Below are 16,217 nucleotides of genomic sequence, written 5' to 3' on the forward strand. Positions count from 1 at the left end.
TGATAAACAATGAAGTTTCAAAAAAAGAAATTCAAACTATTTGCTTTAATTTTTTCCTTTTTCTCTCTGAGCCTTTATGATAATCCTATACAAGGTTTCTTAATATTCAATGACCTTCTATTAGTTGAAATGTTTCCAGTAATACAAGGTTTGAACTTGCACATAAATAAAAACAGATGAAAAAAACGAAGAATTAGTGAACTTACACGCTAAGTTTGGGTCGATAATCTGGATCAGCAAATGGAAAAGTGAATTCATCTGCACAAGCCATTCGGATTCGTTCTGGAGTTGCTGGATTATCTAGAGGAAACCATTCTTTTAGTCCAACTTCTGATCTTGCAGCGAAAATCGCGTCTTTGATAGCAAAGAATACCGATGCAGCTAGGAAGAATGGCGGCTCTCCGACTGCTTTCGATGAGTGTATAGCTTTTGGATTCTTTGTATCCTGTGAGAAAAGAAGTAAAGAATTGTAGAATGTCTAAGTAGTATGATCGAAAAAATCAACCTAAACTTTTGAAGGATTTCGAAAGCAACGATAGCAAAGTAGTGTTTGATTTTTTTTTCCTATTGTCTGATTTGAAGTGCCCGACTCAAATGGAACAAAAATCAATCCGAATCAGCCATTTAGACGAGTCAAACAAAAATAATAATCTGAAAATTTGACTCGGGTCAATTCAGACCTCGAGCCAGATTTCAGATATGACATAGAAGAAGAAAACACTACCCAAGAGCAAAGTCATCGTATAAAACAATGGTTAAGAAACGAGCATAACCACCCCATACCATCCCATTGCTGCTATTGTTATACCAGAAAAACAATTTTTATACCTCTACTGTTCAATATTACTTCTTGTGTGAAACAACAAAAAGACATGACAACAAAAAGATATGACAACAAGAAAGAACGGAAATGATCGTTATGACAATTCTATCACGTGGCACAAAAAAATCCCTAGATTTATGGGATACGGTAATAATGACAGAAAAACGCCGAATTTCTGTAAGGCGTTAAAGGGAACTTGTTTACCTTTAGGATTGAAACTTTGAATTTGAGAGGAATGTCATTGACCGAAGGAATTTTGTAATTTCCCGGTCCACATGTGTAAAGATAACCAGGCGGAATCCATTTGTGATCTTCATCTCCCCATTTTAGTTCCTCCAAGGTAAACCAACCCAAACCTTGCATGAAGGCACCTTCAATCTGCAAAATGAAAATCATATCAATCGGACATTTGATTTACTTCATATGTAACTTTTAAAGGTTTTGAAACGAATCATGACCGTGATTTTCTTTTTAACTTCTCTACTCGAAACTCAAAATTTGGAAAAGATCTGCCCAATACAGACGAAAAAGAAGGTCATGCAGATTGCAGACCGATAAAAAAATCTCCTATAAATTTCTAGAAGCCAGTATTGAATTTGATCGATTATTTGCTATTAGCGGAATGAATAGGAAATGATAATATACCTGGCCCACATCGATGGCAGGATTAAGAGAACATCCAAGATCCATAATAACATCAGCGGCCCTTGTGTGAAAATCTCCGGTTAATGTGTCAATCTCAACCTCAGCAAATGAAGCTCCATAAGTGTAGTAACTGAAAGGATCTCCTTTACCAGTCTTTGAATCAAAACCAACATCAGGTATAATGTAAAATCCATGAGCAGAAAGATCTATTCGCTCGAGGTAGCATGCAAGTGCCAACTGACAAAAAAAAACGAACATAAACTGTACGTTTAATCACAACTCATGCTGAAACAATAATGAATGAACCTAGTTCGTGTAACGAATAAATGTCGTTACTTAACAGTACCAGAGATCAATATATTTGGCTCCCAGATGAATTGACATAACATACTCGAATATACTAATCAAGCATTTAACTAAGCTGTGGTCAGCAAGTGGCATATTCTTATATTTCTTGAAACAGTAGTTGTAATTTTAACATCATAGTAGTTGGGGACAGGATCGGTCGATATGGCTATCTAATGACGTAATTAGGCGATTGGCAATATTGCCTCTCAAATCCAATCAACTATCTCAACATAGAAAGAAGAATGAAGACAAAAGATTTTACTTCCTTACTATTTGTAATTAGATTTAGATTCTTTCCATACATGTAATTATAGTTCCTTATTTTAATTCCCTCTCTTATGTAAACTTCTCCATTGTAATTCTCTATATATAATTGTTCACCACATAAATAAAAATACCTTTGAACTCTAAATTATCTTTGTGTTTCTCAATTTAACATGGTATCAGAGCATAAGGATTTTTTTTCGGGATTTATTGTTCGATCATCATCAACATTGCTTAAGGATTATATTTTACTTCTTTATTGTTCGATCATCATCAACATTGTTTTAAGGATTATATTTTCCTTCTTTATTGTTCGATCATCATCAACATTGCTTAACGATTATATTTTCTAACGAACTACAACCTATTTTTGGTACTTTCTCCTTCAATATGTTTTTAACAATGCATTTTCTAACGAACAAAACTACAACATCACTTTTGGTGTCACTATTTTTCTCTCATTTTTATTTTTCTGGTTTTGACAACCACAACTTCTTTTTCACAAATACCGTGACATCCACTACGGTACATTACAATTTCATCATAAATTTTTTAAAACTTATTCTCTCGAGTTTTTCAACTAATTTTTCTCGACCCATAATTTATATTCAGTCTCCTTCGTCGAGAACGATTTTTCCCGGTATAGATACTGGTGACCCTAGCCCTACGGCTACGACACTTTTCTCAGGAACTATTCTTTCCATCCACCCTACTTCGTGGATTATCGACAGTGGAGCTTCAAACCACGTTTGTTTTTCATTACAGTGTTTTAGTTCGTACGAACTTGCTCCTCCATCACTTTACGTTCAAATTCCTGATGGAAGCACCCTTCCCGTCAAACATATCGGTAAAGTAGTTTTTTCTGACTCTTTACATATAAAAAATGTTTATCATATTCCAAGTTTCAAGTTTAATTTGATTTCTGTACGACAGTTATGTAAATCTTTAAATTGTCTTGCGACTTTCTCACCTTCCCACTGCGTCTTTACGGAAGTTTTGACAACCCGTCTGATTGGACAGGCTGATGAGATTGGCGACCTCTATATTTTACGTCGTACCTCTAAAGCACTTACTCTACATAAGTCGCTTGACATTTGGCACCGCCGACTAGGACATCCAAGTTTGAATCGCCTCAAACACTTATCTCAACGATTTGATTTTATTCATTTCGACTCCACGCATGACTGTACAATTTGCCCTATGGCTAAGCAATCTAAATTGCCCTTTCAGAAAAGTACAACAGTTAGTACTTTTCCTTTCCAGTTAGTTCATGCTGACATTTGGGGACCGTTTCCTGTTCCTTCGCTCACAAATAAGCGATATTTTCTCACCTTAGTTGATGACTATTCCAGATATACTTGGACATTTCTTATGCAGTCCAAGTCTGAGACTAAGAAATATTTAGAATATTTCTTCAATTTCACAATTAAACAGTATCAAAAGACTATTAAGTCTGTTTCTTCTAATTCGGCAACCAACTCTACCTGCCCTATTCAGACTTTTCGTTCCGACAATGAAACTGAATTTCTCACTAAGGACTTACAGTCTTGGTTTCATTCGAATGGTATTATCCACCAACGCAGTTGCGTTCATACTCCACAACAAAATGGGGTCGTCGAACGCAAACATAGACATTTGCTGGATGTCGCTCGTGCCCTGCGATTTCAAGCTAACCTCCCCCTCAAATTTTGGGGTGAATGTTTAAAAACGGCAACTTACTTAATTAATCAGATGCCAACTCCAACTTTATCACTTAAGTCACCTTATGAGGTTTTATATGATACTCCACCAGACTACTCGACCCTCCGTGTCTTCGGGTGTCTGTGCTTTGCTCATAATTTTAAAGCTACTACTAAATTTGATATGCGAGCTAAACCAGGAATTTTTATCGGGTACCCTTATGGAAAAAAGGGTTACACCATTTATGACCTAGAGACTAAAAATCTCTATGACTCTCGAAATGTAACTTTTTTTGAAAACAAATTTCCTTTTGAATCGGTTACTGACGTTTCATCTGACTCACACATTTTTACTCCTTTGAATATTTTGGATGACCATGTGCCTTCTCCCGACACTTTTCAGACTCCGTTGCGACACAATATTTTTCCACCTCCACCTTTAGTCGAGTCTTCTCCCTCTCCTTCGGTTGATTCCCCTCGTTTGCCTTTTATTGAGCCGACGCCTCCTATTTCAGGTAGGCCCCTGACTCCCTCTGATCCCAGCAAAGATATACCTTCATCATCTCCTGTAGAGGTGCCTATAGCTTCTTCTGATAATGCATCTTCTCCAGACTTTTCTGCTTCCGCTTCTCCTCGGCCTTTTACCACCGGTGGCACTTCATCACTCGACTCTCCCACCGAGGAATCTGATAATCCTACACGACCCATTCGTGTTAGGAATCCGCCTGCTTATTTGGCTGACTATATTCTTTCTAGTTCAGCAACGACATCTTCGCAAACTCCTTATCCACTGGTCGACTATATAAGTTTCGACCGTTTTAGTCCTTCTCATAAGGCTTTTCTGACTTCCGTCATCAACACGGAAGAACCCAAATCTTACAAAATCGCCTCTACTTCTCCAGAATGGCGTGAGGCGATGGCTAAAGAGATTTCAGCCCTCGAGACTAATAATACTTGGTCTCTGACTTCCTTGCCACCTGGCAAGAAACCCATTGGTTGTAAGTGGGTTTACAAAATTAAATATCGTTCGGATGGATCCATCGAACGCTATAAGGCACGCCTCGTCGCCAAAGGGTATACCCAGGTTGAAGGTGTCGACTATCATGATACTTTTGCTCCAGTTGCCAAATTGGTAACTGTTCGTGTCCCTTGCGTCTATCCAAGGATGGTCGTTGCATCAGTTAGATGTCAATAATGTTTTCCTCCAAGGAGACTTGGAAGAAGAAGTCTATATGACCATTCCTCCAGGTTTTAGCAACAAAGGTGACACTAGAGTTTGTCGCTTGAACAAATCATTATATGGTTTGAAACAAGCTTCTAGGCAATGGTTTGCCAAATTTTCCTCTGGTTTAAAAGCCGAAGGTTTTTCTCAATCTTCGTCAGACCATTCTCTTTTTAGTTATTTTAATGGTCCGACTACTATCTATATTCTTGTCTATGTAGATGATATCATCATTACAGGCAATGACAACAAGGAAATTGACTCCCTTCGACACCGTCTCGAGCAACGATTTTCTCTTAAAAATCTCGGACGACTTCAATATTTTTTAGGCCTAGAAGTATCTAGGTCCCCTAAGGGTATTTTCCTTTGTCAACGGAAATACACTTTAGATATTATCCGTGATTCTGGACTTCTCGGTGCAAAACCGAGTTTATTTCCTATGGAACAGCATTTGAAATTGTTACCTACAGATGGCACACCGTTAGACGATCCCACTTCTTTCCGGTGTCTAATTGGTCGACTTCTCTATGTCACTGTAACGAGGCCTGATATCGTCTTTTCAGTGAATTATCTAAGTCAATTTATGCAGCATCCCCGTTCAACACATATGGATGCAGCGACTCGAGTGCTAAGATATTTAAAGGGGACCCTCGATCATGGGATCCTCCTTTCATCCTCTAGCTCTTTGACACTTTCGGGTTTTACTGACTCTGATTGGGCCAGCTGCCCCATTACACGCCGTTCCACCACCGGCTACTTCACAATGCTTGGTGCGAGTCCGTTGTCTTGGAAATCTAAGAAACAACCGACCGTCTCCCGATCATCCGCTGAGGCAGAATATCGTGCCCTTGCTTTCCTTACCGCCGAGCTCCAATGGTTGAAATACCTTTTCCAGGACCTTCGGATTTCAATTCCAGAACCTTTTCAGGTCTTCTGTGACAATAAGGCGGCTATGCATATAGCTGCCAATCCAGTTTTTCACGAACGTACGAAGCATATCGAACTCGATTGCCACTTTGTTCGTGAGAAGCTTGAAAGTGGTCTTATTCAGATCTCTCATGTTCGCACCACCGATCAGGTGGCGGATATTTTTACAAAGCCTTTGGGTTCTGACCAGTTTCACAAGTTACTTCCCAAGTTAGGCTTGACTCAGCTTTCTTCCTCCGCTCCAACTTGCGGGGGGGGGGGGGGGGGGGGGGGGTAATGACGTAATTAGGCGATTGGCAATATTGCCTCTCAAATCCAATCAACTATCTCAACATAGAAAGAAGAATGAAGACAAAAGATTTTACTTCCTTACTATTTGTAATTAGATTTAGATTCTTTCCATACATGTAATTATAGTTCCTTATTTTAATTCCCTCTCTTATGTAAACTTCTCCATTGTAATTCTCTATATATAATTGTTCACCACATAAATAAAAATACCTTTGAACTCTAAATTATCTTTGTGTTTCTCAATTTAACACTATCCCATGGTCCCAATACTAGGTCGCTGAGTCAAGATCATGTTGGGATCGGCACAGTGGCACCCTTCAACCACGTCTGTGTGTGTCTATATATACACAATATTTATTTGTGTAGCCCAATAAGCTGATGATCCCACTTTCTCATGTTGGCACTTCATAGATGTGTCAGATTCTCTATCTTCCAACATGTGCAACATAGGATACCAATATTCTACAGTTCCAAATTTCACGGTGACAATGTGATAACATGCACGTTGGTGAAAGACGGAATGAACCTCTTATATATTATTATTATTGACACCTAAAGGTAAAATGCACAAGGATTATTAGTTATGTAATTGTTTCCTAAATTGTCATATACCGACAGAGAAAGATTATAATGTCAATGAAGGAAGTATTACCTCGGCAAAACAACTATGCTTCTTTCTGGAAGCAATAGGCTCCATACGAGCTTTTAGTTGCTGACAGGCATCCAAAACTGCTGCCCCGTACATATCAGAACTTGCAGAAGCTGCCGATGGTGATGAATTTGGAACCTAAAGGGATGAAAACTACAGGTTCAAGACTTAGCTCTGAAGTAATATGATTTGCTCTATATGATTTTACCTTATCAGTACTTGTTTCTGATATAAATACGGAGCTGAGAGGTATATCGAAACATGAAGCGGCAATCTGAGCAACCTTGGTGTGTAGACCTTGTCCCATCTCAACCCCTCCATGCGTGACTAAAACAGTCCCATCGGTATAGATTTGTACAAGAGAACCTGCCTATAGTCAGCAAACAAGATCGTGAGCATTTTGCTCTGTAGAAGAAACAAGATAGATCAGCATGTGGAATTATTTTGTTGAGCAAGAATGAGAACATCTCCCAAGACTTAATAATGCAATTTATAGATAATCTTAAGAATACAAGTTCTAATTAGATTCTGATTTTCAATGTAGACCCGAAAAATTCAACTATGCATAGGCCATAGAAAAGGAAAAAAAAACAAGGAAAATGAACTAAGTGATAAGGATGAATCATTGGATTCGGACAATGATGCACATAAAGAAGACTTGGATATGAATGTTCTAATAACGAAAATGAGTCTAACCACAGGGAATTTTGACCTTTTTGAACATTAATTAGGATATTTTGCGTGACGACGCCAACTATATACTTGTACAGTTTGAAAGAAAACTTCGACTTTTTGTTAGTAAAAAGTATTCAAACACATGCAAGGGAAAGGAATTAACTTAATGCATATGCTATGATTATACGAAGATGAATGAATTGCATATGGTTTGTTATACTGCATCTACTGCCAATACTGGGAAGAATGAATTTCTCAACTTCTAGGTTGAACCTATGATATGATTTCTTAAATAAGAAAAGGATTCACCAAATGATTTACAATTTGACTACATCGATAACAGTATTTACCTGGTTCATGAACTTTACTGTGAAGGAGATACCAAACTTTGTCGGGATCATAGCAATACCACGTTTCTTCCAACGATTCTGAAGATTAAACTGGATTACTTCTCTACGAGCCTTTGAAAAGTCACAGGATGCCTTCAGTTCATCCCAAACTCGGCCCAAAGTACAGTCTTTAAGTTGCGCTTCATAATGCAATATATACCCATTCTTTTGGAAATTAAGTTCCTGAAAATAAAATTTGTTGTTGTACCAAGTCAGATTGAATTTTAATGAAAATGAGACAACGATCAACCAAATCTGGGTTGTAACAGAAACAAAATCAATGCGACCAGAAATGCTAACCCTAATCTCTTCAGGGCTCTTCTTAAGTTCCATTGCAAGTTGTTCAATCCAGTTTTCTGCAATAAGCATGGCTTGTGGCCCACCAAAACCCCGGAAAGCAGTATTACTTGCCTTATTAGTATAGCATACTCTTCCTCTCACTCTAACGTTTGGCATGGCATAGACATTATCTGAATGCAACATAGCACGCTCAAGGACTGCCAGTGAAAGGTCCAGAGAATTTCCAGCATTACTGCAGATATCAAGATCTAACGCCAGCACTCGTCCTTCATTTGTGAATCCGACCTTCAACACAAAACCAATGTTTTAAAATACGTTTTTATGCCTCAAGATGCCTCGATGTGTAAAAGGCGTATACTATTCTTTTGTAAGGAAAATGACATCAATTATGTAAAAAACTAAAAACATAACATAGTTTTTCTACTTTACTACCACAATATAAAGTCGCAAGTGACTAATAAACAAAAAGACTAACACTTTTGTGCTGCTCAAAAACTCAAAAAATAACAGGTGACTTCGAATGATCATGTTCTGTTCTCGAGTTCAAATACGTACGCCTAGAGGCATCAGGTGACCACCTCGCCTCGAGGCGTACGCCTTGAAAGATTTTTATAACATCGCACAAAAATGTATTTTCAGTTTCAGAAACCAAGAGTAACAGTAAAGTAACTCTAACACGTGAGACATATCATTCCTTTTCTAATAATACAAATAAAATGTTAAGAACCCATATTCAAGAAATAAACGATATTAAACTAGAAAGTCTGATATGCGGTGGGTATCTATGCATTAGAGCTGCATAACTCGTACTAATGGAAAATGGAGAAGTAAATAGACTCCTTTGCTGCATCTATTTTGAGTTGTAAGTTAGTACCTTGTACTTTCCGAGAAAGCTATGACGTTGCCCAGATATCATCATGTCTGTATCCCTATCTAATATGAGTTTTACAGGTCGATTCAAATGATAGGAAGCTACGGAAGCTGCTGCAGCAACGAAACCCGACCTTGTCTCTTTTCCACCAAACCCACCACCAATTCGTTTGGTCTTGCATACAACTTTAGACATTGGAAGTCCAAGAACAAGAGAAACATATTTCTGGTGCTTTGCAATGGCCTGCATACAGTGAGATCGCATTTGTAAGGGGACATCAATAGGGAACTGACACATAAAAACCAATTTGGCACTGGTAACAGATACTATTTATTCATATTTGATCCTCTTGGTTGAACATATCAGAGAGGAGGAAAGGAAGATTCATACTAAGTATTTGGTTGGGGAATGAGTGGTGAGATCTCCATTTGGAATTTTAGGTTACTATGCTACGGTCCTTTTAAATGTTCTGGTTGTATGGAGACTCTATATGTATCATGGCTTGTGAGTTCCACAACACATCGAACAGTGGTACCATCAATAAATCATGAACTGTTCCTTCACTACCATTATTGTGAAGATACTACATTTACACCTCGTTGAAACTCTACAAAGGAAACATTTGTAGAGAGAGATGTTGATAAAAGAAATAACTAAACAAAGCCGGGAACAACAAAGTGGATTATATTATTGCTCAAAGAAACATAACCTACTTGAGTAGATGAGATCAAATGAACTTCATTGCCACCATCGATTGTCCATACCAGAGTTCCTTGTGTTTCGAAATAGAAATGCTCTTGACCTCCAACACGAACCTCGCCTTCTATAATTTTGTCACATGCACCTGACTCAAAACAGTATTCCACATCACCTTTTGTCATCCACCTTTCAGTGTCAGGATGGAAGCTGTTTGATTTTAGGGCATCCTTTATTGATATAACCGCAGGCAACTCTTCATACTCAATATGGACCTTTTTTGCAGCTAACTTTGCGTTGTCATGTGTATCAGCCACAACAATCCCTATAACCTGCATCGAACAAACCAAAAAAGAGCTATTGGAAAAGTAGAAAGATGAAGAATGCAATATCATTGGGATTGAACAACTTCTTACCTGACCAACACAAGTGACATATTGTGTAGCGAATAATTCTTCATCGTAGATAGCTGGACCAATTGTATTAGTTCCAGGTATATCTTTAGCAAGAAATATGCCTTCAAACCCAGGAGAAGACTTGGCTACTGAATCATCTATTGAAAGTATACGGGCATGAGGTTTTCGACTCAATACTAAAGCTGCATGAAGACCTCCAGGAGGCATAGGAATATCATCCACGTACTGTGCTTCTCCAGTAACCTAAACATTTTTAATTAGCTTAGATAGTTACAGTTATAAGCAAACTCTTAAATGTCAAATGTGCACTTGCAAATACTTCGTTACATCCTACTACTACTATCAATTGCCTTCAAATTCTCAAATTCGTAAAAAAAACATAAGAATCTGACATGCATTCTTAGTCAACAATCGACGGATGAACACATCAAATTTTTATCGTTTATGTATTCATCCAGACGGCGAGGGAAATTCCTTCCACGAATAGGAGAACAAAATAGTCAAGATACGTGATTGAAAAAGGACGTAGTTATGTGACCAGCTTAACATATAGAAATAAGAGAATTATTTTATACGATACTCTAGACACGTTAAGATTAGTCACTATACGAATTTAGTCACTTTATGAATCTGAGTGAAAATAAGGATCCAAAACCATTTAATAGAAGTAAAATAATATCAGTGAAAAATGTAGAACTAGATCAGGGGAAAACCTGAAATCTTGATGAAACATGAACTTCCGGAGAACCCACAGCTGTACCTAATTTTGTAATTTTGTAATCTTGAATGGAAGTTGAGAATGGTCTATTGTAAGAGTGTATGGCCGACATATGGGAAACCGGCACGGTTTCAGTGAATGACTGTTCTCCTTCCATTTGATGAGAAACCCACAAATAAAATTTAAAAAAGAAACTTAAAGTTAAGGACCTCCGAAACTCCACCATCCCACCTGGCGCATCATCCTTAAGCAAAACGTCCTCTCTCAATGTTCTTAAAGCATTTTGCAGAAGATCTTGGTTCCAAATTTTCCCACTTAACAAACCTTCGGTTTTCGATGCAGAAAGAGAAACAGGAGCAACCCCACCATAAACAATAGAAGCTTCTGCTACAGCCCAGCTGTCACCAGTCCTTTCAAGGAATACACGAATTCCAGCATTTACTAGAGCAATATCATCTTCTCTCCGGTGTGCTTGTTTGAATTCTTTCACATATTCATAAGGCCTCGTCCATGGCAAAAAAATTGAGAGTAAAATTTCATTCCTTGACAGATCTACTTTCCGGTACCCCAGAAAGAAATCTTTTGCCATGACGGTTCTGACACTTCCTTGGCAATTTATAATTTGAAACTTAGCCCGAGAAGCCATCCATAATGGATTCAAGTCTGATATTGGACTGGCAGTACAGATATTCCCCCCAATAGCAGAAACATTTCTAATTTGTTTCCCAGCAAACCATTTTATCTGTTCAGCAAAGGCCCTGCATGATGAAGTTTCATGAGAAGGACGATCTGCTATCACCTTTTTAAAAATGTTTAGGAGTTCTGTCACTCTTACAGCAGCACCTATTTCTAAACCATCATCCTTCACACTCAAAGTGTTAAGTTCAGGTACACTGGCAACTGAGACTAGGACCTGATGCTTGATTCCCTTTAGTTTCATCTCTATTCCTACTTCTGTATTACCAACGACTAATTTTGCATCAGGATATTTTGATTTTAAATCTAATAAATGTTGCAGTGTTAGGGGACGATACCACTTAATTCCACCAAATCCAGTTAAACTCAAAGGCTTTAGTTTTCTAAGCAGGAGCTCTGGAGGAAAAATAAGTTCACTTTCCCTGTATGAACTCCCATCTACTTCATTATAGGAAGTGGGCTTATATCTGGTCCCACAACTTTTAGTTTCTGTAGTACTATCATCATTGTCGATAGTCTTTGTTCCACAAGAACAAGGCTTTCCAGTAGTGGGGCAAATCGATCCACTTCCCGAGGGGGTTTTCATAGAACATGGCTCCGCCCCATCAATGTACAAGACATCTTCAGTTTTTGCAAAAACTCGAAATCCATCTACAATTGATCTGTAACCAGTACAACGACATAGGTTTCCACCTAAGCTTTCTTCAATCTGCTCTTCACTGGGTGGTCCTTGACATGATCTCAACAATGCATACATTGACATAATAAAACCAGGAGTACAGAATCCACATTGTGAGCCATGAGAGCTGGCCAGTGATTCCTGGAGATCGATTCATAATTGCAATTCTTTTAGCCTTAGAACTCATGTAAAAAATAAATATTAAATCTTCAGATGCAAAAAAAAAAAAAAAATCAGAACCCAGAAACCATGATTTTCAATTTTAAATAAAGAACTATCAGATATTTTGGTGATAGCCCAAAATGACTTTAAACCAAAGAGTAACGTCGAGATTGGGGGTGGGTGGGAGAATATATTTATAGATCAAGAGCTGATCCACAAATGAGATGCGCAGTAGATAAGAAAATAACTATATTTGTAGGGACGCACTTTCTTATCTAAGTTAATAGGCCCTTCGCTATTACTGGCAATCGATGTTCAAATAGTCAGTAAAACCGTACGCATGTAGGAGATTTAGGCGTTTTTCCGCCTCGAGGAATGGACACCTGAAGGCTCAAAAAATGCATACTCAATTAAGTTGTGAAGTGTCAGGCTCAAACCGGAACATAAGAGGCACACTCAGATTTGGTGATTTATAAACTAATTATTGCAATGCATGTCTGTAAGGCATAAGCTAAGTAACATAATTACTCTTCCTAACTAATTATCAATCTACTGCTGAAATGCTAGTTAGCAATACTTTCCTCATTTACTAATTTCTAGTTTTCTACCCAGTACGTGAATTAAGATTTGATGCCAAAAGAATTTACTGAACCATAACAAATGCAGAAATTCTACTATACCTGAAGTGGATGCAAGCCTTGTCGACGGTTTCCAACGCCCTCGACAGTAACTATATGCATGCCTTCTACAGAATAAAGAGGAGCCAGGCACGCATTGACTGCAAGATGCCTGCAATTTTTACAATCAAAATACTTAGGATACCGAAGTGTTATCCCAACGACAGATATCAAAGCTTCAATTAGCTAGGATGACAACAGGTTTGCATCAAATGAATCCATGGAAGGAGCCAGGATTTGAAGTCCGAGGGTCACTAGACATATAACAGCTTTGAAGTCAATCAGAAACGAAAAGTTATTCCAATTAAATGCAAAGTTAAAGCAATGTGAAACAACATTCAACTCTAGTATGTGGTAAATGTAACTGCAAACTAAAAATCGTACGAGATAAAACAGTCACCTGGCAGACTGAGCCGAGGAAAAGCTCTCAATTTTATTTGTGTACTCGGTTTCATGTGACAATGAAGGTGGAAAGAATATGACAGCATAGGACTCTCTTGACTTTAATGATTTACTAACAGTTTCTTGCCATCCACAAGTTTTGGGACAGAGTATTCTGTAGTTTTGTTCAGCCAACTCATTTACATAACATATCCAGACGTATCTCATTTTTCTAGGTGTATTTTGAGTCTTATCAACACATATAAACATGTGTGTTACCATAAATATCTACACATGCACACACAAAGACATAAAGAACAAGTACACTCACACAGTCTTCTTAGATAATTGATCATAAGAAGAAACCATCACTGTACAAGCTCCACAACCACCTTCACCACAGCCAAGCTTTGTTCCTGTCCAACCTATATCTAAAGTCCAATACAAATAAAGTAAATAAAAATTAGATACCAATTTGGTTATAAATATAACCGATAGACAGAGAGGTCATCATAAAAAGTATCAAGACAATAAAAGATAATGACGATCCAACAACATAACAAACTAAACCAAATGAAACACGGTGTAAAATTTAGAGAAAACAGCCAAACGTACAAAATACTGAAAATAGCACATACTAAACACGGTTGTAATCATCTAAAATAAACAATTGATGTTGCTAGTACTTGTGTGGCAGATAGTCGTGAAGCTGAGATTGCAGCGTCGTTTGTATAATAGAGGTATGACTATTGACTTACGAGAAATGTTGGCCTAGGATTTCCTTTTCTGCTATATAGTACCAATAGATGTTTCTTTTTAGCTATTTCATCACTGGAAGAAGCTTTAGTCCATACTCCTATACTTTCATCAACATTGATTGCCTAGTGGTTCACAATGTGGCCTGCCTGCACGAAACTAGTATTGGGCGACCCGTTAAGAACCAAGGAATCAAGTTTCGGTAGGCATGGAAATGGAAATATTTCGGTCATTTCGACCGAAATATTTCAAAATCTAATTTTCTTGACACAGCATTATTATGAGATACTACTAACATTTCGGTTTTGATAGAAATTTCGGTAGGCATGGAAATGGAATTATTTCAGTCATTTCAAGCGAAATATTCTAAATTTAATTCCTTGTTCAAAACAACATTTTAGCGCTTATTAACGGCCGAACGGCACTGCCAGTCAAAGGCGTCATAAAAACTGTTGCGTGATTTGCTTGTTCTAAGAAATGAACTCCGAGGACGATATCTAGCCGACCATGAAAAGTACAGCAGCTTTTTTCCTTATTCAACTTCCGAAGTTCTTAATGTACCGTTGTATCCTTAGATAACCTAAATCTGGACCTTCCAGCATTCAATTTAGAAAGTCCAAATACCTCTCTCTCTCTCTCTCTCTCTCTAGTCTCTAAGAATCAATGAATATGAAACTCTACTACTCTAGGCAATTTTTTTGAAAGTCAGAAGACAATTGAACAGAGTGTAGTTTAAGTACAAAGAAGAACACCAGAAATCAATCAACCAGCTCAAATTACAGTAGAACCTTCAATCTCTATTTCCTATCACAGCTAAACCAACAAAGTTCTACAATTGAACTTACGCATGATCTTAATCAATTAAGAAAAACTAAATTTCACTAAAATCTGATCTCAAATCATGAATAAAAAACCTAATTTCATAATGAACTAAACATCATAATCAACAAGATTCAACGAGAACAAAAAAACTCAGAAACTTATAAAAACAAGCATGTATTTACAAAATCGATTCAATCTGATGAAATTAGATGCAATCGATCAACAATAATATTATTATATAGATTACCTCTTAAATACTCAATAAGTGTTAAATGAGCTAATCCATCTGGTAATACTCGACGAACTCCATTAACATAAATAATTGCTTCTTTTGATTCTTCATCAACACTTATCAATTCATCTTCCGTCTTCATTGATCCCATCGTTTTGACCTAAAATATCAAAATCTCACTACGACAACAACAACAATAAGAACAACAATTGAGATTAACTTCCTCTCTCTCTCTCTCTCTCTCTCTACTTTCTCTCTCTAGTTTGTCTCTCTAGAAAGGTGAGAATATCCAGTACGAAAAAGAGTCTAAGCGGAGATTTGGAAGGTACTCTCAGTATGTAAAAATGATTCGGGGAAAAGGTTTTTTTCTTTTTATCGGTGGAAATGAATGATAATATTAAGTGTTGATGATTCACAACTTTGAATCTTTGACATTTGTTTTCATCTAGTAAACTAGTAATGAAGAAATTTTTCTTCTAACCTAACTTATTAATTTTAATATTTATCATAAACAATAGATCTATTTTTAAATCTACATTAAATTTGTAGATATAATTGGTGTTTTTTTTGTTGAAAGAGATATAATTGGTGTTTGGTGTATGGAATTAAGTGAAGGCAAAAATATTAGCCGAATTTAAACCTTTACCGGCCAATTAAACTACGGTTGAAGTTAACTAGACTTATACTCTTTATAATTCAAGTTTTAAATCATGAATTCTTCAAGGTTTGGGGTTTGTGTCAACACGGTTAACCACTTTGACAACTAAATGTTAACAATATTGAGTTAAATTGATTTGATTAGTAAATGAAAAATATTATTCTAGTTCGAAATTTCTGGTGGAATCAGATGGAAATTTGACGTGTACAGACAAATTTCCCCAAAATTTCTCTGTTTTAAT

At 37.2% G+C, this 16,217-nt stretch overlaps 1 protein-coding gene across 2 annotated transcripts; it reads right to left on the reverse strand.

Moving 5' to 3' along the window:
- Window positions 1-15: 15 nt before the first annotated feature.
- LOC147540352 (xanthine dehydrogenase 1-like) lies at window positions 16-15,980 on the reverse strand. 2 transcript variants are annotated; one of them, XR_015224825.1, is made up of 14 exons: window positions 15,334-15,828; window positions 13,840-13,939; window positions 13,131-13,239; window positions 10,909-12,429; window positions 10,196-10,438; window positions 9,797-10,111; window positions 9,087-9,326; window positions 8,213-8,497; window positions 7,874-8,095; window positions 7,057-7,218; window positions 6,451-6,986; window positions 1,469-1,982; window positions 1,028-1,201; window positions 16-445 (listed from the first exon to the last, which is right to left on the reverse strand). XR_015224825.1 is itself a non-coding variant. In XM_086638723.1 (14 exons), the coding sequence occupies exons 1-14, from the start codon at window positions 15,467-15,469 to the stop codon at window positions 203-205; spliced, it is 4,122 nt and encodes a 1,373-aa protein (XP_086494849.1). In that variant the 5' UTR covers window positions 15,470-15,980; the 3' UTR covers window positions 16-202. The 2 variants fall into 2 exon arrangements, 1 of the variants encoding a protein (XP_086494849.1); XM_086638723.1 differs by having other exon boundaries at window positions 1,469-1,705; window positions 6,852-6,986; window positions 15,334-15,980.
- Between the last annotated feature and the right edge of the window lie 237 nt (window positions 15,981-16,217).

This window comes from Eschscholzia californica, unplaced genomic scaffold (assembly GCF_041429995.1).
Source record: "Eschscholzia californica isolate CP2 unplaced genomic scaffold, dmEscCali1.0.p SCAF_5, whole genome shotgun sequence".
In the NCBI taxonomy this organism is placed as follows: domain Eukaryota; kingdom Viridiplantae; phylum Streptophyta; class Magnoliopsida; order Ranunculales; family Papaveraceae; genus Eschscholzia; species Eschscholzia californica.